Here is a 24,775-nt window from a genome sequence, read left to right on the forward strand (position 1 = left end):
GGGAAGGGGAGGGGGGAAGGGGGAGGGGGGAGGGGAAGGGGTGGGGGGTGTGGGGGGAAGGGGGGGTGTGGGGGGGAGGGGTGTGAGGGGGGAAGGGGGTGTGGGGGGGAAGGGGGGGGTGGGGGGAAGGGGGGGTGGGGGAAGGGGGGGTGTTGGGGGGGAAGGGGGTGTGGAGGGGGTGTGGGGGGGGGGGAGGGGGTGGGGGGTGGAAAGGGAGGGGGGGAGATATACTTAAAGTACAGGAAACTTTGTGCTATCTGGCAAGCTGCTGCCTTGCCTTAAAACTGCCCTACTCTCCAGAGTTAATGTTGAGAGATAAGGAGATTCTTATCTCCGTATTTGACAACAAACACTGTTGCTTAGCAACAGCTTCTAAACACTGGGTGTGGCCCTGAAGCTCTGCAGCTAAAGCTGTTGCTATAGCTACAGACCTTGCACAGCTTGACTGTTCAAACAAAGGAAAATAAATAAACAAAGAATAAAAAACGGCTGCTGATTTTTGTGTTGGCTCCAGATTGCCGGATAGCTCACCTCCGGATAGCACAAAGTTTCCTGTACTTATAAAACATTTTTGGTAAATCTTTCTATAACATACACTTTACAACCTCACCAATCTTTTTATTAAAAAAGGGGTCCTCACCTCTCAGTGTTGTACCACAAACAATGGCCGCCGCTTGCTTTTCAGTTGGAAAGATTACGCCCCGCCCACACAGCCGATTGTCTGTCTCGGTCACCAGGACCCGATTTGGAGCACAGAAGCCCCACCCACTCTATGTTCCTGTACTAAGATGGCCGCGCAGGCACTCTGTTACACACTGAATCAAAATGGCGTCGCACTGAAACTTTTCGCCCTCCTTGACAAAGATGGCTGCCGTTAACCTGGGGCTGTCTGCAGAAGAAATTTCCTCAGCTGCAAACACAGGATCTTCAGATTATTATTCGGGGCTTGCGACCTACCCCAGTTGCTTATGAAGCCTCCCCACCTACTGACCCTGGGAATGGAGCTGAGGCAGCACACCCTCTCTCCTCTGCCAGTGTTTGTCTCTGCCTAGGCCGGGAGCCTGGGTCTAGAGTTGCACTGCTGGCAGTTGGAGAAGCCTAGGCCCCGGGCCTGGAAAAACGGTGAGAGGTAGGAGAATTATAGAGGTTAGAGAAAAGATTTACAAATTAATTAACTTTTTTTAAAAACAACTTGTGTTTTAAAAGCAACTTTTTTTTTGCTGGAAATGTAGATTTGAAAAGAAACACGCAGAAAGCGGGAAAAAGAAATGAAAAGTTTAGAATCAAGATGGCGGCGACTCACCTCGGTTCAGAACGATAAGGCCCGCCCACACACGCACCGATTGGTCGACCGTCAGGCCACCAAAGCGTAGGACTGGTCAATCGTCCCGTCACTCGACCGTAGGAGGGCCCGGCTGCACGCGCCAGCAACCCGGCGTACGATTGGTCGACCTCGAGGTCACTCTGTCACTAATGAGCGGATAATGAGATGCTAATGAGCGGAATGTTGAACGTTTTTCGGATACCGCGGGCGCGATTTTCGTCCGGCCGAAACGTAAATACGCTTACGACCGTTTCGGAACGGTAAGCTTTCTTTCGACGTAACGCACGCGTAGGTACGCCCTATAACTTTCGAGCGCATAGCCGGACAGACGCACACGTGAGGACAGACAGACAGATAGACAGACAGATAGACAGACAGACAGAAAGAAGTATCCGTTTATATATATAAGGTTCTGAGGGGGCTTGACTGGGTAGATGCAGGGAGGATTTTTCCCTTGTGGGGGAATCTAGAACTAGGGGGCATAGTTTCAGAATAAGGAGTTGTCCATTTAAAATGGAGATGAGGAATTTCTTCTCTCAGAGGGTCGTGAATCTTTGGAATTCTCTACCCCAGAGAGCTGTGGAGGCTGCGTAATTGAATACATTCAAGGCAGAGATAGACAGATTTTTGAAAAACAGGGGAATCAAGGTTTATGGGGAGCAGGCAGGAAGATGGAGTTGAGGCCGAGCTCAGAACAGCCATGATCTTATTGAATGGCGGAGCAGGCTCGAGGGGCCGAATGGCCTACTCCGCTCGAGGGGCCGAATGGCCTACTCCTGCTCCTATTTCTTATGTTCTTTTAGCTAAAAATGCAATACATGAAGACATCTTGGGAAGTTTTAAGCATCATCAATTATATTACAGTTGTACATTCCTACATGGTGCATAATTATTTTTGCTGAATATTTAAAATGCCTTTCAGATTTCAGAATCTACAGTGCAGATAGAGGCCATTTCGGCCCATCGAGCCTGCACCGACACATATCCCACCCTATCCCTGCACTGACACATATCCCACCCTATCCCTGTAACCCCACGTATTTAATCCCCTAACACTAAGGGTCAATTTATCATAGCCAAATCAACCTAACCTGCACATCTTTGGACTGTGGGAGGAAACCGGAGCACCCGGAGAAAACCCATGCAGACACAGGGAGAATGTGCAAACTCCACACAGACAGTCGCCCGAGGCCAGATTTGAACCCGGGTCCCTGGCGCTGTGAGGCAACAGTGCTAACCGCTATGCCACCGTGCCCCCCTTTTGGTGGTTTGAGATATGTCAGTTATAGTGTTAGCCTATAATATGCCATAGTTTTTTTAATGTGACACTACTCATGCATACTGCACACACTAACCTGGCAAGTATGTTCCCACTTTATTGTTTGTAGTTGGGAGCCATAGAAACAGAGTTCCAGTGCTTTGTGCTTTGCATCAGTAAAAGCATTAATACCTCCAATATATTTTAAGTTTGCAGCATGAGCAGTATAATTAAATTTAATACACAACATTATATTCATTTTAAGACAGGGACAAATCAGTCAGTTGCAAATAGCCTCACCTCGGCTGGCTGGCTATCAATTTTAAGTCTAACATGTTTTCTACATAATTCCCTTAACTGCACTTGTCTCACAGGCAACACATATTTCCAAACCTGACATTTCTGAAGCACTGGAATTTATTACATTTGGATGCATTCACACTTAAAGCCAAACTTGTTATTTGACCCTGCAGCATGCAATTAAAATGTATATTCTAGATAATACAACAACTTGCATATATTTAGTGCCTTTAATGTAAAGAACATCCCAAGGTACTTCACAAATAGATGTCAGGAAGGGAAAGGATACAAGGAGTGACTGAAGACTTGGTTGGAGGAATGAGGTTTGAGAAGGTTATAAATTGAGGAGAAGAAGACAGAAGAGGTTTAGGAAGGCAATTCCAGAGAATAGAACCATGGTGGTTGAAGGCTGTGCAATCAAAGGTGAGACGAAAAGAGGGGAAATGTATAGGTCAGAGTCAGAGGGACATAGGAGTAGAATGTCGTCGGCGCCGGTTTCAGGTGTAAAGGCGTTGATGCGGCCACAATGCGCACCTGAGCTGGGAGGCCGGAGGCCAGGCTGAAATTGAACTTTGGACTTCATTAATATTAATTGGGCAATCTGCTGGTGTCTGTCATGCCTCCACAGGCAGCTCACCTATTGAACAAAATGAATATCGGGCCACTTGCCTCACCAGCAGTGGCCCTATGGTAAGTCCTAGGGTTCGAGGAGTGGCAATGGAGGGGTGGGGGCGCAATCGGGTAACTGTGGTGTCGGGGAAGCACTTTTGCTGTGCACAGCAACATTTAAAAAAATATTTTGTTTAAAAAAACTTACTTGTTGGTGCCGGATGCTGCTTAGGCCGAATCAGCGACCACGGAAGAATCCTGAGCAGAGCAAGACAGCTTCGCTGATCGGAGACCAATTTCAGGTGTCAAGATTCTCATTAACATATGCAAGGGGCCTAACAACTGTTTTAGATTACTTCCCAGGATGCCTAATAATGAGCCTGTTGAATTTAGCAGTGGCACGACACACATGCAGATTGGGCACAGGCCATCCCACTGCTAAATTTGTCATCGTTGTCCCCATTTTGCACTCGCAAAACGGGTGCAACGCATATCAGTTTTACCCAATAGTGTTTTGGGGTAACACGGGACTTTGAAGATGAGGATGAGAAAATTAGACTAAATGAGTTAGGGGATGAGAAGCCAAAGTAGATCAGTGAGGACAGGATGATGAGTGAGTGGGATAGGATCCATACGGCAAAACTTTGTGCAAGTTGGAGTTTATGGAAGGTGGAGGAAGGGAGGCTAGCCAGAAGAGTGTTGGATCAATGGAAGTAATGAAGGTGTGCATAAGGGTTTAAGGGGCAATGGAGATGGCAATATTGTTGAGGTGGAAGTATTACATTTGGATGCATTCACACTTAAGGCTAAACTTGTTATTTGACCCTGCAGTATGCAATTAAAATGTATATTTTTGTCGTGGGGAGGATTTGTGGTCTGAAATTAAGCTTGGGATCAAACAAGTTTGTGAATGGTCTGGTTGGCCCTGGATCATATTTTTAACACTGTTTCTAATAAATATTTAATGTTTGAAGTGATGACTAGCAGCTCAATGATGCAACATTATGTATAATTTCTACCAATGATAAGGACGTAGCCACAGAGAACCTCACCAGTTCTATTATATTTTAACATTTGTAATTCTCAATAAAGCAGACACCCTGGAGTGATGCAGGATGGGAAAATTCCTTTGTAGCACTTCCACTCAGGAGTGCTTATGGGTTCCTTAAAAATTAGTCACAAGTTCTTTTTTTGATTTGTGCCAAAATGTTTTTTTTTTCTTTGCTGAATATTGTTTCAGTTATGATGGTAGTCAATGGATGTTATTTCATGGTTTGAGACATTGGAGATGTGCCACCAAAGTTTATACCACAAAAATGTTCTTGGAGATACTTAATATGATTTCTGTATTTGAAATTGAAAGTTAATTAAGATATAATTTTCTAACCATTGCCCTTGATTGTTTGACTAATATTTGATCACAAATTGCTCAGGTGCTATTACTAATTTAGCATTATGTGCTTTCCTGGTGTTTATCAGGTGTCTGCCATGACTCAGTAGAACCTCTGAATCAGAAGGTTGTGTGGTCAAGTTCAGGACTAAGCTCAAAGTCAACACTGACTTGTACTGAGGGAGTGCTGCACTGTTGGAGGTGCCATCATTTGGATGAGATGTAAAATCTACCCCCTCAGGTGGATGTAATAGATCCCATGGCACTATTTGAAGAGCAGGGGAGTTCTTTTGGTGTCCTGGCCAATATGTATCCCTCAACGAACACCACTAAAACAGATTATCTGGTCATTATCACATTGCTGTTTGTGGAACCTTGCTGTGCTACCACGCATCCCTAAATTACAACAGTGACTACACTTCACAAGTACTTCATTGGCTGTAAAGCACTTTGAGAGGTCCTGAGGTTGTGAAAGGTGCTGTATAAATACCAGTCCTTTCCTTAATCAGTTCAGATACAAATGTTGGAAGAGCAGGATAGTTTTGCTCCAGTAACTTATTTTTTGTTTGTTTCTCCTCAGGGGTCAAGTTCCTGCTGAGACAGAACTCAATTACTTGCAAGTTACCAAATTATTAGAGATGTATGGAGTTGATCTCCATCCCGTTTTTGTAAGTACTATATATTCATAAATGGGAATAAAGTAAATTGTAATTTTCAATGTTTTGTTCTCCCCTTTTCTTCTTTTCTCTCCAAGTCAGGTTACAGTTCCATGGTTTTGGTAGCCCTCAAGATCCATGCCCCAGTGGTTGTGTGAGCTTATTCTGGCTATTCACATGTGGAGTTTTCACAGCCAAGCCGTATTCTGTCCATACTCAATGTCAATGCACGTATACTTGCAACAGGGCCACTGGATAATAATGATTAGGCCCCTTGCCTTGTGACACTAGTTGCAGTGCTGCCACCATTGTGTTGGTTAAGAGAAAGTAATACCTCAAAAAACAGTGATTAGTCACTAATAAATCCAATAAGGAATGCAAGAGAATTTTTTTTACCCAGAGAGTGGTTAGAATATGGTACCTGCTACCACATGGAGTAGTTGAGGCAAATAGCATACATGCATTTAAGGGGAAGCTAAATAAGTAGATGAGGGAGAAAGGAATAGGAGGATATGCTGATCGGGTTCAATGAAGTAGGGTGGGAGGAGGCTTGTCTGGAGCATAAACACAGACGTAGACCTGTTGGGCAAAATGGCCATTCCTGTGCTATAATTCTATGTAATTCTATATAATTCTAACCTGGTGCCTTCCTGGCCTGGTTACACATGGTACCATACCACATAATACAAAAGAGCCATTGGGGAGTCCTATAATAAAAAGAAATATAGTATCCTCCCATGATGTGCAATGAAGTAAAATCTGTTATCCATACAGTTCAAGTTACATGGCGTAATAACACTTCAATTCAGATCAGTTGGTAGAATACCACTTCAGGTCAAGTTATGTGATTTGATCGTGATAACTAGTCGTCTATTACTGTTTGCATTGATACTCTTTACCAGTAAAGTACATGAAAATGAAATAAAAACAATTCTATTTGCTCTACTTGCATATTTGTAGAATAATATGATTTCAAGGGTGTTTCAAGCAATATAACACATGTTCCTCTCCAAGTACGAGCTAAGAAAAACCATCAAAAATGCAAAAAAAATACACGGATAAAGTGGAGTCACACTATCATAGCTCAGATTCGCGAAGGATGTGGAGTGGACTACAATCTATTACGGACTAAAAAGGGAAACCCAGCTGTGTCATGCCCAGCAATGCCTCTCTCCCGGACGAGCTTAACACTTTTTACGCCCGGTTTGAGGCCAACAACAATTGGCCTGTTACAAGGGCGCCTGCGGCTCAGGACGACCGGGTCTTCTCAATCTCCGTGGCTGACGTGAGCAAGACTTTTAAGAGAGTGAACACCCACAAAGCACCCGGTCCAAATGGAATCCCTGGGCGTGTCCTTAGAGCATGCGCTGACCAGCTGACAGCCGTGTTTACGGATATATTCAACCGTTCACTGTACCAGTCTGTAGTCCCCACCTGCTTCAAGATGACATCGATTATTCCATTCCCCAAAAAAACAAAAGTAACCTGTTTAAACGACTACCGTCCCATAGCACTCACTTCTGTCATCACGAAGTGCTTTGAGAGGCTGGTCAAAACCCACATCAACTCCTTACTAACTGACACACTGGACCCACTCCAATTTGCTTACCGCCCAAAAAGATCTAGGGATGATGCCATCGCCACTGTACTGCACACTGCCTTATCACACCTGGATAAAAGGAACACCTATGTGAGAATGTTGTTCATTGATTATAGTTCAGCATTCAATACCATTATCCCCTCCAAGCTTGTCAACAAGCTCAGTGAGCTAGGACTTAACACCTCCCTATGCAACTGGATCCTGGACTTCCTGACGGGCAGACCCCAGGTGGTGAAAATAGGCAGTAACACCTCCTCAACACTGATCCTGAACACGGGAGCTCCCCATGGTTGTGTGCTCAGCCCCCTTCTGTACTCCCTGTTTACTCACGATTGCGTGGCCACGCACAACTCCAACTCCATCATCAAGTTTGCTGATGGCACTACCATTGTAGGCCTGATCACAGATGGTGACGAGACAGGTTACAGGGAGAGGTAAGAGCTCTAGCAGAATGGTGCAAGTACAACAACCTCTCCCTCAACATCAGCAAAACAAAGGAGATGATCGTGAACTACAGGAAGCAGCAGGGGGAGGGACACACCCCAATCTACATCGAAGGGGCTGAGGTGGAGAGGGTCAGCAGTTTCAAATTCCTGGGTGTATTCATTACGGTGGACTTAACGTGGTCACATCACATCGACGTCGTAACGAAGAAGGCATGCCAACGCCTGTTCTTCCTCAGGAGACTGAAGAAATTTGGAGTGGCCCCCCAGATTCTCACCAACTTCTACCGGTGCACCATCGAGAGTATCCTGTCCGGCTGCATCACTACCTGGTATGGCAACTGCACCGCCACAGACCGCAAGGCTCTACAGATGGTGGTGAAAGCTGCACAACATACTATAGGAATTAAACTACCTGCTGTCCAGGATATCTACCCCGAGAGGTGCCAGGGGAAGGCCCTGAGAATCATTAAAGACGCGAGCCACCCCAGCCACAACCTCTTTGCCCTGCTCCTGTCCGGTAAGAGATACCGAAGCATACGGTCTCGTACCAGCAGGTTTCGAAACAGCTTCTACCCCCAGGCCATAAGACTCACGAATGTATAATTTATTATTATTTATTACTGTTGTTTTATTTATTATTACTGTATTTCTATTAGTATTTTATCATTGTTATGCCATATTTATTCCAATGTTGGGAGGACTCGTAAAAATCAACATTTCATTGTGCAGTACACACGTCTGCTGCATATATGACGAATTGAATTGAATTGAAGGTCCTTGAACGTGCTGTCACCTCCCAAATCCGTGCCCATCTTTCCCGGAGCTCCATGTTTGAATCCTTCCAATCTGGTTTCCGCCCTGCCACAGCACTGAAGTGGCCCTTTTCAAAGTCACAAATTACATCCTATGTGATTGTGACCATGGTAAACTATCCCTACTTGACCTTCTCAACCTTTCTGCAGCCTTTGACATGGTTGACCACACCATCCTCCTCCAACACCTCTCCTTCGTCTGCCCTTAGCCCCCCTATATTTCTCATCTACATGCTGCTCCTCGGTGACATTATCCGAAAACAAGTCAGGTTTCCACATGTAGACTGATAACACCCAGCTCTACCTCACCACCATGTCTCTCAACTCCTCCACTGTCTCAAATTTGTCACACTGCAAGTCCGATATCCACTATTGGATGAGCAGATATTTCCTCCAACTAAATATTGGGAAGACCAAAACCATTGTATTTGGTCCCTACCACAAACTCCATTCCCTAGCCACTAAATCCATCCCACACCCTGGCAACTGTCTGAGGCTGAAGCAGACCGTTCGCAACCTTGGTGTCTTATTTAAAGCTGAAATGTGATTCCGACTACATATGTGCACCATCACCAAGACCGCCCACTTCCACCTCCGTAACATCACCCGTCACCACCACTGCCTTAGCTCATCTACTGCTGAAACCCTCATCCATGCCTTTGTTACCTCTAGACTTGACTATTCCAATGCCCTCCTAGCTGGACTTCCATCTTTCACCCTCCATAAACTTGAGCTCATCCAAAACTCAGCTGCCTGTGTCCTAACTCGCACCAAGTCCTATTCGCCCATCACCCCTGTGCTCACTGGCCTACATTGGCTCCTGGTTAAGCAACACCTCAATTTTAAAATTCTCATCCTTGTTTTCAAATCCCCCCCATGGCCTTGCCCCTCCCTATCTCTATAATCTCCTCCAGCCCCACAACCCCGAGATGTCTGTGCTCCTCTAATTCTGCCCTCTTGAGCATCCCTGATTTTAATCGCTCCTCCACTGGTGGCCGTGCCTTCAGTTGCCAAGGCCCTAATCCCTGGAATTCCCTCCCTAAACCTCTCCACCTTTCTACCTCTCTTTCATAGAAACATAGAAGTTAGGAGCAAGAGTAGGCCATTCGGCCCTTCAAGCCTGCTCTGCCATTCAATGAGATCATGGCTGATCATCCAAATTTAGTACCCTGTCTCTGCTTTCTCCTCATATCCCTTGATCCCTTTAGCCTTAAGAACTATATCTAACTTCTTCTTGAATATATTTAATGATTTGGCCTCAGCTGCTTTCTGTGGTAGAGAATTCCACAGGTCCACCACTCTCTGGGTGAAGAAATTCCTCCTTATCTCAGTCCTAAATGGCTTACCCCTTATCCTTAGACTGTGACCCCTGGTTCTGAACTCACCCGCCATTGGGAACATCCTTCCTGCATCTAGTCTATCTAGTCCTGTTAGAATTTTATAAGTTTCAATGAGATCCCCTCTCATTCTTCTAAACTCTAGCGAATGTAAGTCTAATCGACCCAATCTCTCTTCATACGTCATCCCTGCCATCCCAGGTATCAGTCTGGTGAAAATTTACTGCACTCCCTCCATGGCAAGAACATCCTTCCTCAGATAAGGCGACCAAAACTGCACACAATACTCAAGGTGTGGTCTCACCAAGGCCCTGTACAACTGCAGCAAGACATCCCTGCTCCTGTACTCGAATCCTCTCGCTATGAAGGCCAACATACCATTTGCCTTCTTAACCGCCTGCTGCACCTGCATGCTTACCTTCAGCGACTGGTGCACAAGGACACCCAGGTCTCGTTGCACCTCCCCTTTTCCCAATCTATTGCCGTTCAGATAATAATCTGCCTTCCTGTTTTTGCCACCAAAGTGGATAACCTCACATTTATCCACATTACAGTATACTGCATCTGCCATGCATTTTCCCACTCACCCAACCTGTCCAAATCATACTGGAGTTTCTCTGCATCCTCCTCACCCAGCTTTGTGTTGTCTGCAAACTTGGAGATATTACATCTAGTTCCCTCGCCTAAATCATTAATATATATTGTGAATAGCTGGGGTCCTAGCACGATCCCTGCGGTACCCCACTAGTCACTGCCTGCCACTCGGAAAAAGACCCGTTTATTCCAACTCTTTGCTTCCTGTCTGCCAACCAGTTCTCTATCCAAGTCAGTACCTTACCCCCAATCCCATGTGCTTTAACTTTGCATGCTAATCTCTTATGCGGGACCTTGTCGAAAGCCTTCTGAAAGTCCAAATACACCACATCCACTGGTTCTCCCTTATCAATTCTACCAGTTACATCCTCAAAAAAGTCCAGTAGATTTGTCAAGCATGATTTACCTTTTGTAAATCCATGTTGACTTTGTCCGATCCTGTCACTGTTTTCCAAGTGCTCTGCTATTACATCTTTTATAATGGACTCTAGCATTTTCCCCACTACCGATGTCAGGCTTACCGGTCTAAAGTTCCCCGTTTTCTCTCTACCACCTTTTTTAAATAATGGGGTTACATTAGCTACCCTCCAATCCATGGGAACTGTTCCAGAGTCTATAGAATTTTGGAAGATTGTAGGGGGGCATCTTTTACCTGGTTTACGGTAATTTACCTTCCTTTACCTGGTTTACGGTAATTTACCTGGTCAAGCAGCCTTTTTTTCCACTGCACTGAGACCAATACCAAACAGCGGTTTCGAATCGCTAAACCCACCCTTCCAGTTCTGACTGGAGGAACTTATAATTAATGATATATTAAAACGGACAAAATGGTCTGGATGCAAGAAAATCAAACTTTATTAACTAAAGAAAACTACACCACACGATCAAAGTAATAAAGAAACTACACCACACGATCAATGTAAAATTGCTTAACAGGGGAAGGCAGATGGCAAAAACGAGGGATAGTGGTTAGCACTGTTGCCTCACAGCGCCAGGGACCTGGGTTCAAATCTGGCCTCGGATGACTGTCTGTGTGGAGTTTGCACATTCTCCCCGTGTTTGCGTGGGTTTCCTCCGGGTGCTCCGGTTTTCTCCCACAGTCCAAAGATGTGCGGGTTAGGTTGATTGGCTATGATAAAAATTGACCCTTAGTGCTAGGGGGATTAAATACGTGGGGTTACGGGGATCGGGTGGGATATGTGTCGGTGCAGGCTCGATGGGCCGAAATGGCCTCTATCTGCACTGTGGGGTTTCTGTGAATCTGTGAAAAAAAAAATGGCTACAATGTAAGCCTTACAATCTTAGCAATTTCCCTTAAATTACCACCCCTCTAACTCCTTACTAGATTGCCTTGCTGAGGAGTCAGAAACCTGCTCACCTGTGGTCCAAAGAGTAAGAGAGAGAGGAGCTCACCTGCAGTCCAAGGAATAAGAGAGAGATGCTTCTGAGAAGCTATCTTTATATCCTGGGAGCTCCTGCTGTTTTGGCGCTGAAAAGGTCTGTGTGCAAATTTGCGCCGAAAAGTTCGAATACACAAGAGAAAGGCCCTAATTGGCTGATTCAAACAGGCTATTTCCCAGTGGCCAAACTGCTTCCTTTGTCTGGAATGGGTTTCGAATAAAGCTTGGGGTGGTTTGAATGTGTCTTCATTCTGGGGCCGAAATGTTCCTGCCCACATCCAAATTCTTCTGGCTAAAACAAAAGGGACCCAACTGCCCTATTGTCTGAGTAATGGGTGAGTCAAACCCATTCATCCCTTTTCTTAGTCTAAAAGAAGTCTCTTCTGTAGTTTAGGTGTGTCTCAATTGTGTGCTAGGCTTTGAATGGAGTTGGATTACTATGTAAACAGAAGCCCCTTTGTCCTGCGGTCACCGAACCTGCAGTCTCAAGTGGATAATCCCTTATGTCAACATCCTGCAGCAGTTTCTGTAAACAAACATTGCCTCTGAAGGGAAGGGAAACTCCCTTTATTTTTGATTGACAGAATCTGACTGCCACTGCTTGATCCTCCCACTTTTCACAGACATCCACGAGCTGCTTCTAAGGCTCTTTATCCTTGGCCATGCTTTTCTGACGGCCATTTTTAAACCCCTTTGCAATTTACACAGTTCAAAACTCAAGAGTACATTTAAAAAAAATAAAATGTGCTGTCTTAAAGTGTGTGAATTTTTCCACCAAGTTCCTCGATTCCAGTGTTGTCCACGTGCTGCCCATCTCAACGCAGCCTTTTGCGGTTCTGGGCACGTTTTAAAACATTGTCCAACCCAGAGACAATTTAAAATCACGCACAGTCTCCATCCACGATGTGGATTAATATCTCCAGTATCTTCGGGGCTGAGGGATTTTGCGAACCCCTACAAGATGACGAGCAATGCATCTACTATTTCTAGGGTCACTTCCTTAAGTACACTTTCCTCCTTTAAGATGCTCCTTAAAACCTATCTCTTTGATCAAGCGTCATCTGCCCTAAATTCTCCTTGTGTGGCTCAGTGTCAAATTTTGTTTTATAACACTTCTGTGACGTGCCTTGGGACGTTTTATTATGTTAAAGCGCTATATAAATACTTGTAGTAGTTGTTATTGTAGCCATTATTCTAAAATGCCTGAGATTACCTTCTGTTCTACCATATTCCTCCTTTTATTTCTTAAACTCCTTTCTCTTGAGGGGTTTAACTTAATTAATGTGTCCCTAAGCAATCAAGAATTTAGAAATCACTGAACATTAAAGAGGTGAAATTTATTTTCTTGGAGCATTTGGAACACCCTATCTCCTCGCAAGTATTGATTTTTTTGATTAGTGTAACTTGCAGAAGTTTTGAATAAACCTTTTATATGTATATACACACAAATATTTTAGGATGTGTCAACTAATTCATGTCTCTTAATTCATTATTAATAGAAGAGAATATGCCCCATGAACTGGGCAGAAAGAAAAATAAAATGGTAAATCATGCATGGTGTAGTAATCTATTATTAAGATGGTGTAAACTAAGACAAGAGTATATATAAACAAGGCGAAAATATATTTATAAACTCAGGGATATACCTGTTTATACACTGTATGAATGGAACCGCGTTTATGTGTTCAACCATAAATGTATTTTGATGCTTTGGCAACATAAGATGTACCTTATCATGCCAATAAAGCGATTTGTATTGTATTGTATTGTATTGGTGTTCTTGTATCTGATCTCTTGTGTCACTGGTCCCCCCACCAGATTCTCCATTTTTGCTTTTTCCTTCACATGAATCTAATTTGCTTTTTTTCCATCAGTGACTGACTCTCTCTCCTTCTTTCTGCTAATGATTCTAGTTCTAGTTTAACTACTTGTTGATACTTAACCTACCTTTTCCCCTTCAGATACCTACCTCCAACGTCCTGACCAATTTTCACTTCTTCTCTGCCAATGGTATCCCTTTTCTTTTCTTCCTGCTGCTCTAATGCTGCTATATGTCTTTTAACTAGCATGGCACAATCTGCTCCAGGAGAATCCACACTAAATGTAGAACTTATGGAGTTCTCTCCTGCACAACTCAGCTAACGCAGACAGACAGCTGATTATGACTATTTTCTATGACAGCTAAATCTGAAAGGGGGTACATATAAATGTTGATAGAAAAGCGTAACTAAAAACCATAACAGGAAGTAAAGTATTAAAACAAGAAGTATACAGATGATAGGAATATTTTTAAATAATACCTGTAAATGAAACCTCTTATTAAATTTCAGGGAGAAAACCAGACAGAGTATTTTTTAGGATTAACACCAGTTGGGGTTGTTGTCTACAAGAACAAAATCCAAGTTGGAAAGTATTTCTGGTAGGTGATCTGAAATGTACACTAATGTTTGTTTTCTTGCGTCACTTGTTTTCATTTTCAGTTAAAAGGTTCTCTGTTTGATTACAGGCCAAGAATCACTAAGGTGAACTTCAGAGAAACCCAGTTTGAGCTAAGGGTGCTTGGCAAAGATGTAAGAATCACAACAGCATGATTTTTCCATTTCTCTTGACATCAATCCTTAAAACTCTACTTCATAAGATTATTGTTTTAGCTTCAATTAAGTTTTGTGCCATTAAGTAAGAACTGGGTTGATATTTCCTAAATACATTTCATTTAGAACCCAAATGGAAAGTATTCAAAATGAAGCCCCAAGAGGTGGAAACAAAATTCATGGTCTAACTCGGTGTATCTACTCCCAGTGGCACAAACAACTTTCATTTAATATCACAATTAGTCACTTTACCATACAGGTTAAAAGCGATCAGCTGAATGCTGGATTTTCAAAACTGGCCATGCACACTCACAATAGGACTGATTCGCTTATCTCCATACTGCCTAATTTTCTGTCCATTTAAATTAATAAATGGCTAGCAGTGCCTGACTTTACATGATTTCTGGACCAGTGCTCCCTGCGAGCATCACTCCTTGCCAGCAGTACCTGATTGGGGAATCAACTCCTGTGTAGGGACCCTGTGCCTGGATCCTCTGGTGGGGGTAACAGAGAGAAATTCAGACCAACTCATATGGCTGTCGTCACAAAATCATATCTCTGTTAGCCTGTTGCTTGACTAGTTTGTGGGACAGCTTTTGCAACTTGGGTACCAACTCCCAGATGTTGGTGAGGAGGACTTAGCAAGCTTGACTGAGCTGAGACTAACCTAGTCTTCTCCTGATATGATGCCTGGGTTGTTGCCAATTTTCTTCAGATTATTGAACTTTATAGTGATTGTTTACAGTTTTGTAGTGATTATTTAAAACTGAATGGCTTTCTATGCCACCTCGGAGGACAGGAGGAGTCGACCTTGTTGTGAGGTTGTGGAGTCAAATCGGGTAGGGGTGGCATACTCCCTTCCCTGAAGAATTTTAGTGAGCTGGAAGCTTTCATGGTTATTTATTTGATGCTGTATATCTCGGGGGGGGAAAATTGAGTTGCACCCCCTTTGGGGTGCTAACTTCGCGCCCCGGAAAAATTAGTGCCCCCACGGCCGAAATTGAGTGGTAGCACCCCAAGAGAGAAGCGGGACGCTACTGGAAGCGCCCCTCCTCCCTCTTGGGGCGCTGCGAGGGAACATCGTGGCGCTACGTGCCGCAGCGGTATGCAGGCCTTCCTCCCCTTCTTAAAGGGGAGGGGCCTTGTGCAGCGTGACCCGGGGCCCAGCTGGGCCACTGGGGATCAGAGTGCCGGCAAAAGAGCCTGGCACTCGAGAAGTGCCGGACTCACAGGGGGGCGGGGACTGGAGCGGAGGCAGGTGCTGGCAGGTGGCCATCAAAAAAAATGGCTGCCCGGCACTTCACCTTTAATTAGCGCCACCCCGGCCGCAGGTAGGCCCCCTGACCCCGTCAGACATAGCGTCCGGCGGTAAGTCGGGGCGCTATCGAAGATCACGGCCCGGTCGCGAGCGTGGTACTGCGCACGGCGATGACGTCATTGCCGCTGGCACAGCACTGCGGGACGCTAACGGTTACCGCCGCTGCTAACCTCGCGCTGAATTTTGCGGGAGGCGTTGGCAGCGCTGCGCCGCGCCCAGGCACTAGTTGCTTTGCGCCCGGTTAGCGCCTTCTTATGGTGCGAACAGGAGGTGCAAAGCAATGAATTTTTCCCCCCTCTTCTCTTTTCTCTTATCTCTTCTGCTCTCTTTTCTTCTCTTCCCCCCAGCACCCACCTCCAAGTATTGTTGAAATCTCCTTTCCCCGCCCCTCCCAAATGCAGCACGTATCCTTTTCTTTTTTTCTCCCCTTTCAAATGATATTCCTGGCATTGTTCCTCTACCCGCCACTTCAAAAGTGTCTCCATCTCCAAGACTGTTGCTCACCCTTTCCACCACTGAGCTGAATTTAGTCCATGAACATGAGCGCGGAGACAGAGGCCCCAGAGTACTCACTGTCTGCATTAAACTTGGATGGTTGACACATTGCAGTTATACAATTCCCTTGAATCACTGGCAAAAGAGTGCACTCGGCAAGGTGAAAATGTCAGTTCTGGGAATGGGAATGCGTTTCAATTTTATACCTGATGTCAACAACAAGCACTCCCAGTAAGTTATACCACATCCATATAGGAAGTAAAGTTCCCTCTACTGTGTCCGAATCACAACCCCTCAGTGACACCCTCCACTGTAATACCAGTACAATTTCTCAGACCTGTGGAATTCTCTGCCACAGAGGGCGGTGGAGGCCAGTTCATTAAATATATTCAAAAAAGAGTTGGATATATTTCTTAAGGCTAAAGGGATCAAGGGATATGGGGAAAAGGCAGGGACAGGGTACTGAATTTGGATGATCAGCCATGATCTCATTGAATGGCGGAGCAGGCTCGAAGGGCCGAATGGCCTACTCCTGCTCCTATCTTCTATGTTTCCTATCTTCTATGATTGCCATTTTGGTGCCAATATATGTTCATTTATGAGCAGTTTTGGCCCGGGGTCCTATCTTGACTTGCAATGGGGTTGAGACTACCTAAGCCTATTTTACATAAGAGTTTTGCAGAAAAGGCAGTAAAGAAGAGACTTTTATCACATAAGTCTGTGCTGGATTTGAACAGGTCCTAAAAACAAAAGGACATTGTAATGGAGTTATTTAATTTTCTAGCTCAATTACTTTTTGGCATGCTGAATATTAGAAAAATGTGTATAAATGTTATCTTCACTGGCATGCAGTTTTAGTGCTAACAGATGGTAACAGTTTCACACTTTGTGCTTATTCCCCGAGTTAACAATTTTAAAATATATTGACCTAGAAATTGGATATGGCCCGAAAACAGGCGGTATCACGGGCAATGCGATTTCCCTGCACCCATTCAAAGTGGTGCAGGTAGCATGCAAAATTCGTGCTGCCTGCTCATTATAATGTTTGGAGCGCTGATCTCCGCGTTAAACACACTGCTGATTGGCTTAGCGCTGAATGGGTGGGTGGGGGGGGGAGGGGCCCAATATCGGGTACAGTCTAATGGCCAATGAAGTTTGGCCTAGGCTCTCTGCACTACTTAGCAGGGAGGTGCTTTGTTGCCGAAGCACCTCGTCGTCATTGTAGAGCAAGCCATGGCATAGCAACCAAGGAAACAAGCAAGAAGGTTTTCAGATGCTGCACTGGAGGCCTTGGTCCTGGCCATGCAACGAAGGTGGGCTGTCCTGTGCCCAGAGGGTGGCAAGAGGCCACCCAAGGCCATTTGCAGAAGGCTGTGGGTGAAATTGCCGACTCCGTCATGCCACCAGTGTGGTCCCAGGACCTGGATCCAGTGCCGAAAAAGATTTAATGACCTCACACGGCAAGTCAAGGTGAGTGAAGGCTTCAGCAAATGGCATGTCCCACCATCTGCACCACAAACCTCACACTGCTCAATGTACCACACCCACATCACTCACTTACCAACAATCTTTAGCTATCACCATTTCATGCTCACAACCTTACTACTGCTGCAACACATCTCGCACCTTGCACCTATTGCAGGCACATCACCCAAACACATTGCACTACACTCACTGACACACTTCCCTTTCTCTTGCAGGCAAAGGTGGCACATAACAGGAGGGAGAAATGGCAGACGGGAAGCTGCCAAGCCGCAATAGAGAACCTAACCGACCTGGAGGAATTGGTGCTTAAAATTATTGGAGGTGCAGTGACTGAGTCCGTTGTCAGTGGAGAAGTTGAAGCTGTTGCTGATGCTGACTGTATAGAAACATAGAAGATAGGAGCAGGAGTAGGCCATTCGGCCTCTCGAGCCTGCTCCGCCATTCAATGCGATCATGGCTGATCATCCAAATTCAGTACCCTGTCCCTGCTTTCTCCCCATACCCCTTGATCCCATTAGACTTAAGAAATATATCCAACTCCTTCTTGAATATATTTGAAGAATTGGCCTCTACTGCCTTCTGTGGTAGAGAATTCCACAGGTTCACCACTCTCTGGGTGAAGAAATTCCTCCTCATTTCTGTCCTAAATGGCTTACCCCTTATCCTTAGACTGTGACCCCCTGGTTCTGGACTCCCCGACCATCGGAAACATCCTTCCTGCATCTAGTCTGTCCAGTCCTGTCAGAATTTTATAAGTTTCAATGAGATCCCCTCTCATTCTTCTAAACTCCAGCGAGTATAAGCCCAATCGACACAATCTCTCCTCATACGTCATTCCTGCCATCCCAGGTATCAGCCTGGTGAATCTTCGCTGAACTCCCTCCATGGCAAGAACATCCTTCCTCAGATAAGGCGACCAAAACTGCACACAATACTCGCGATGTGGTCTCACCAAGGCCCTGTACAACTGCAGCAAGACATCCTTGTTACTGTACTCAAACCCTCTTGCTATGAAGGCCAACATACCATTTACCTTCTTAACCGCCTGCTGCACCTGCATACGTACCTTCAGCGACTGGTGCACAAGGACACCCAGGTCTCGTTGCACTTCCCCTTCTCCCAATCTATTGCCATTCAGATAATAATCTGCCTTCCTGTTTTTGACACCAAAGTGGATAACCACATTTATCCACGTTATATTGCATCTGCCATGCTTCTGCTCAATCACCCAACCTATCCAAATCATCCTGGAGTTTCTCGGCATCCTCCTCACAGCACACACGCCCACCCAGCTTTGTGTCATCTGCAAACTTGGAGATATTACATCTAGTTCCCTTGTCTAGATCATTAATATATACTGTATTGTGAATAACTGGGGTCCAAGGACCGATCCCTGCGGTACCCCACTAGTCATTGCCTGCCACTTGGAAAAAGACCCGTTTATTCCAACTCTTTGCTTCCTGTCCGCCAACCAGTTCTCTATCCAATTCAATGCCGTGCCCCCAATCCCATGTGCCTTAACTTTACACGCTAATCTCTTATGCGGGACCTTATCGAAAGCCTTTTGAAAGTCCAAATACACCACATCCACTGGTTCTCCCTTATCTATTTTACCAGTTACATCCTCAAACAATTCCAGTAGATTAGTCAAGCACGATTTACCTTTTGTAAATCCATGTTGACTTTGTCCGATCCGGTCACTGTTTTCCAAGTGCTCTGCTATTACATCTTTTATAATGGACTCCAGCATTTTCCCCACTACCGATGTCAGGCTTACCGGTCTGTAATTCCCTTTTTTCTCTCTACCACCTTTTTTGAACAGTGGGGTAACATTAGCTACCCTCCAATCACAGAAATCACAGAAACCCCACAGTGCAGATAGAGGCCATTTCGGCCCATCGAGCCTGCACCGACACATGTACTGTTCCAGATTCCATCGAATGTTGGAAGATGATCAGCAATGCATCTACTGTTTCTAGGGCCACTTCCTTAAGTACCCTAGGATGTAGATTATCAGGCCCTGGGGATTTATCGGCCTTCAATCCCGTCAATTTCCCTAACACCATTTCCCTACAAATACTGATTTCTTTCAGTTCCTCCCTTTCATCAGACCCTATGTTCCCCGACATCTCTGGGAGGTTATTTGTGTCCTGCTTTGTGAAGGCAGAACCAAAATATGTATTTAATTGGTCTGCCATTTCTTTGTTCCCCATTATAAATTCCACTGATTCTGACTGCAAGGGATCTACGCTTGACTTCACCAATCTTTTTCTCTTCACATATCTATAAAAGCTTTTGCAGTCAGTTTTTATGTTCCTTGCAAGCTTACTCTCATATTCTGTTTTCCCCTTCTTAATTAATCCCTTTGTCCTCCTTTGTTGAATCCAAAACTGCTCCCAATCCTCAGGTTTACTGCTTTTTCTGGCCAATTTATATGTCCCCTCCTTGGATCTTATGCTATCCCTAATTTCCCTTGTTAGCCATGGTTGAGTCACCTTTTTTGTTTTATTTTTATGCCAAACTGGGATGAACAAATTCTGTAGTTCATCCATGCGGTCTTTGAATGTTTGCCATTGCCTATCCACCGTCAATCCTTTGAGTGACCTTCCCCAATGAATCCTATCCAACTCGCGCCTCATACCATCGTAGTGTCCTTTATTTAAATTCAGTACCCTAGTCTCTGAGTCAACTACTTCATTCTCCATCTTAATGAAGAATTCTATCATATTATGATCGCTCCGACCCAAGGGGCCTCGTACAACAAGATTGCTAATTAATCCTTTCTCATTATATAATACCCAGTCTAAGATGGCCCGATCTCTGGTTGGTTCCTCGACATATTGGTCCAGGAAACCATCCCGTAAACACTCCAGGAATACCTCCTCCACAGTATTGTTACTAATTTGGTTAGCCCAATCTATATGTAGATTAAAGTCACCCATGATGACTACTGTGCCCTTATTGCATGCTTCTCTAATTTCCCTTTTAATGCCATCCCCAACCTCCGCATTACTGTTTGGAGGTCTATATACCACTCCCACTAACGTTTTCTGCCCCTTGGTATTTCTCAGTTCTACCCATACAGATTCCACATCATCAGAGCTAATATCCTCCCTTACAATTGTGTTAATCCCTTCTTTAACCAGCAATGCTACCCCACCTACCTTTCCTTTTTGCCTATCTTTCCTGAATATTGAATACCCCTGGATGTTGAGTTCCCAGCCTTGGCCACCCTGGAGCCATGTTTCCGTAATCCCAATCAAATCATATTCGTTTACCTCTATTTGCGCAGCTAATTCACCCACCTTATTCCGAATGCTCCTCGCATTAAGACACAAAGCCTTCAGGCTTGTTTTTTTAACGCTCTTAGACTTATTCGAATTATTGGCCCAGAACTTGGTGTCGGGGGCTTGCCGCGCGTGCAAGCCCCCGATGTGCACTTACCCGGCGCGCCGACATCTGAAACCTGGCCCGCAGTGGATTTCCTTTCAGTGGCCCGGTTCTGATGTCGGCGCGCTGTGCTAACCTGACCCAGCGGCGTAGTTAGTGCGATGTGCCGGCTGGGATCAGGTGAGCACTGTGCAGCCAATCAGGGGAGGGGAAACTTCATTCATAAGTTTGAGAGTAAGAACTGTCAAACTCATGAAAAGTACTGCACCCCAAAACACTTCTTAAAGTTTAAATAAAATTTTAAAAAACATCCCAATCATTAAATTAAGTATAAATAAGTTTAAAAAAATAATTTAAACAATAATTATTTTTTTTGAAAAAAATAAATTTTTAATAAAAAGGGACTAAAACTAAACTTACCTTATTGTAGATTCTTTAAAATAATAAACCTGTGGAAATTTTTTTTCTAACTTGCACTAAAACACCACTTACCTGTAAAAATAAATACTTACGTGTGCTTTTTACAAGCGTAAAGACCGGAGGCCTTTACACATGCACAAATCCACCAAAACAGAGGAAATCCAAGACGCACGCGCTGCCCCCTACAGCGCACGTGCTAGCCTCTTCACCTCTTGGGTTAGAGGTGAGGAAATGCCGGTTTTCAGCGCATGCTGAAAACCGGCATTTCCTCCGGCCAGACGCGTGAGTACCCCTTCCGTACTCACGCATTTGGGGAGGAATTACTGCCCCATTATTTACTGTGGCCATGTTTGATTTAAACCGTTGATTTCTCTGACTGCCACTTTTGTTTTTCTCCTTCCTATCTTTTGCTTTTATCCTTGTTTCCCTTTCTTCTGTCTCCCTGCTCAGGTTCCCAACCCCCTGCCATTTTAGTTTAAACCCTCCCCCAGAGCACTAGCAAACACTCCCCCTAGGACATCGGTCCCAGCCCTGCCCAGGTGCAAACCGTCTGGTTTGTACTGGTCCCACCTCCCCCAGAACCGGTTCCAATGTCCCAGGAATTTGAATCCCTCCCCCTTGCACCATTACTCTAGCCACGTATTCAGCTGAAATATCCTTCTATTTCTACTCTGACTAGAGATTACTACTAATCCTGTGATTACTACCTTTGAGGTCCTATTTTTTAATTTACCTCCTAACTCCCTATATTCAGCTTTTAGGACCTCATCCCGTTTTTTACCTATATCGTTGGTACCTATATGCACCACGATAACTGGCTGTTCACCCTCCCCTTCCAAAATGTTCTGCAGCCACTCTGAGACATCCTTGACCCTTGCACCAGGGAGGCAACACACCATCCTGGAGTCTCGTTTGCGGCCGCAGAAACGCCTATCTATTCCCCTTACAATAGAATCCCCTATTACTATAGCTCTACCCCTCTTTTTCCTCCTGTCCTGTGCAGCAGAGCCACCCCTAGTGCCAGAAAGTTGGCTGCTGCTGCCTTCCTCTGATAAGCCATCCCCCTCAACAGTATTCAAAGTGGTATATCTGTTTGAGAGGGGGATGTCCACAGGGGACTCCTGCACTACCTGCCTGTGCCTACTGCTCTGTCTGTTGGTCACCCCTTCCCTTTCTGCCTGTCCAACCTTTGCTTGCAGTGTGACCAACTGCTTAAATGTGATATCCACGACCTCCTCAGCATCGCAAATATTCCAGTATGTATCCAATTGCAGCTCCAGCGCCGCAATGCGGTCTGCCAGTAGCTGCAGCTGCACACACTTCCTGCACACATGTTTGTCAGGGACACAGGAAGTGTCCCTGAGTTCCCACATAGCGCAGGAGGAGCATAGCTAATCCTCCTCCTCACATCCCACTTCACCCTCATCCTACAATCGCTTCTCACTTACAAGCTGCTGATGGTGTATGCATGGATATCTTGCTTTCCCCCTGCCCCCACCACCACAACCCGACTCTTGTGCCTTTCTGCTTTCAGATACCCAAGAACTGCCAACAGGCCAGCCAGTCCCTCATGTTGAGCAAACTGAAGGAGGAGACAAACAAGAAGAAGAGGAGATATCAGCACTGCATCTGACACTCGCAGCCACTAGCTCAGAAAATGGCACTGCGTGGAATTTAGAGCGTAGTCTAGAGGTGGGATTTGCACAGGGTGAGCCACCGGGCACGAGTGACCTGCAGCCAAGCCAGGGGGAAAGAGTAGCTCAGGTGCCAGCTCCCCAGAGGGCGAGTTCGAACACGGGTTCTGCTGCACAGGACTCAGATGATGACCTCGATGGGGCGGCCTTCAGAAGAAGGGTAATGAGCATGCACATGGAAATTCTAGGTGCAATGGCAAACCTGACAGAGAGCCTCTTATCATTGTCAAGGAGTTTGGAGGAGTCTGGCTCCAACATTGGACAGGGCTTTGCATAGAGCTTGGAGCCCATGATTTCCAGGATGGAAATGATAGACAACTTCAGGAGAGACCTTGTCGACCCAACCATGATGCTGCGTGTGATGGGTGATGTTGTGGCTTCCATTGCAGCACAGGCGGAAGCGACCCAATATCTCAGTGCTTCAGTGGAAGCGTAGACTGCTCTCCTGCAAGCTCAGCTTACTGCCACCCAAGCTCAGACTGCTGCCATCGTTGCTGGGTTTACGAGCCTTGAAGGGCTTGCAGCAGGCCAGCAATCTGTCCTCTAACAGATTGCTAGGAATGCTGAGGCGCCGCCCCGTGGGAGTGGCAGTGGATCTGTGGAGCAACAACCTGCTGTCCTCTCAGGATGACAGCATTCCTACTTCCACCACTGCCACTACGCCATTGCCCTTGCGGCTGCCTATAAGCTAGCCAGTCTAGACTGCTGCCACCCTTGCCGAGGTGGTGCAGTCTACAGCTGGGCCTTCTAGGTCCACAGCTGGTCGAGGTCGTTCTGCAAGGCGTTCTGTCGTCTTGCCCACTGAAATTCAGCAGCCTTCCACCAGCCATGCTGCAGCCACTGGGGAAGCACTTCGTAGGAGCACTTGAGTAGGTAAAGGCACACAAAAGATAGGCACTAAGGGAATGCGCATGGATGAATAGTTGATATTGTCATTTTGATTGCTTTTGGATAAATTGATCATTTTTGTGTGGAATGTGCGTTTTCTGTTGGCTCTCATTTGAGCTTTATGCCCAGGAGGACGCTGTGATGTTCCGTGACAGAGGGATGGTATGATAGGGAAGTGGTGAGCAACGGGGATCTGGGATTTCATTCACTGGAATCGGAACCTGGTGAGGCTTACATGGACATTATTATTATTCTCCTTCTCCCCCTCTTCCTCCTCCTCCTCCTCTTTCTCCACCTCCTCCTCTTCCTCCTCTTTCTCTTCCTCCTCTTTCTCTTCCTCCTCTTTCTCCTCCTCCTCTTTCTCCCCCTCCTCCTCTTCCTCCTCTTTCTCCTCCTCTTTCTCCTCCTCCTCCTCCTCCTCCTCCTCTTTCTCCTCCTCCTCCTCTTCCTCCTCCTCCTCCTCTTCCTCCTCTTTCTCCTCCTCCTCTTTCTCCTCCTCCTCTTCCTCCTCTTTCTCCCCCTCCTCCTCTTCCTCCTCTTTCTCCTCCTCTTTCTCCTCCTCCTCCTCCTCCTCTTTCTCCTCCTCCTCCTCTTTCTCCTCCTCCTCTTCCTCCTCTTCCTTCTCTTTCTCCTCCTCCTCCTCCTCCTCTTTCTCCTCCTCCTCCCCCTCTTTCTCCTCCTCCTCCTCCTCTTTCTCCTCCTCCTTCTCCTCTTTCTCCTCCGCCTCTTTCTCCTCCTCCTCTTTCTCCTCCTCCTCCTCCTCTTTCT

General features: G+C 45.7%; 1 protein-coding gene across 10 annotated transcripts in view; it reads left to right on the top strand.

Moving 5' to 3' along the window:
• The window catches only part of epb41l4a (erythrocyte membrane protein band 4.1 like 4A), a 474,019-nt gene that overhangs the window by 266,165 nt on the left and 183,079 nt on the right, over nt 1-24,775 (top strand). For all 10 annotated transcript variants that reach the window (XR_015078320.1, XM_085987237.1, XM_085987283.1 and 7 more), the window contains 3 exons: nt 5,462-5,549; nt 14,057-14,145; nt 14,233-14,296. Coding sequence is in view for 9 of the 10 variants with exons in the window: in XM_085987237.1 (XP_085843363.1) it covers nt 5,462-5,549; nt 14,057-14,145; nt 14,233-14,296 (241 nt within the window). In the remaining variant the exon portion in view is untranslated. The remainder of the gene's footprint in view (nt 1-5,461; nt 5,550-14,056; nt 14,146-14,232; nt 14,297-24,775) is intronic.

This window comes from Somniosus microcephalus, chromosome 1 (genome assembly GCF_052327205.1).
Source record: "Somniosus microcephalus isolate GS21.2 chromosome 1, FLI_Smic_1.0, whole genome shotgun sequence".
Classification (NCBI taxonomy): domain Eukaryota; kingdom Metazoa; phylum Chordata; class Chondrichthyes; order Squaliformes; family Somniosidae; genus Somniosus; species Somniosus microcephalus.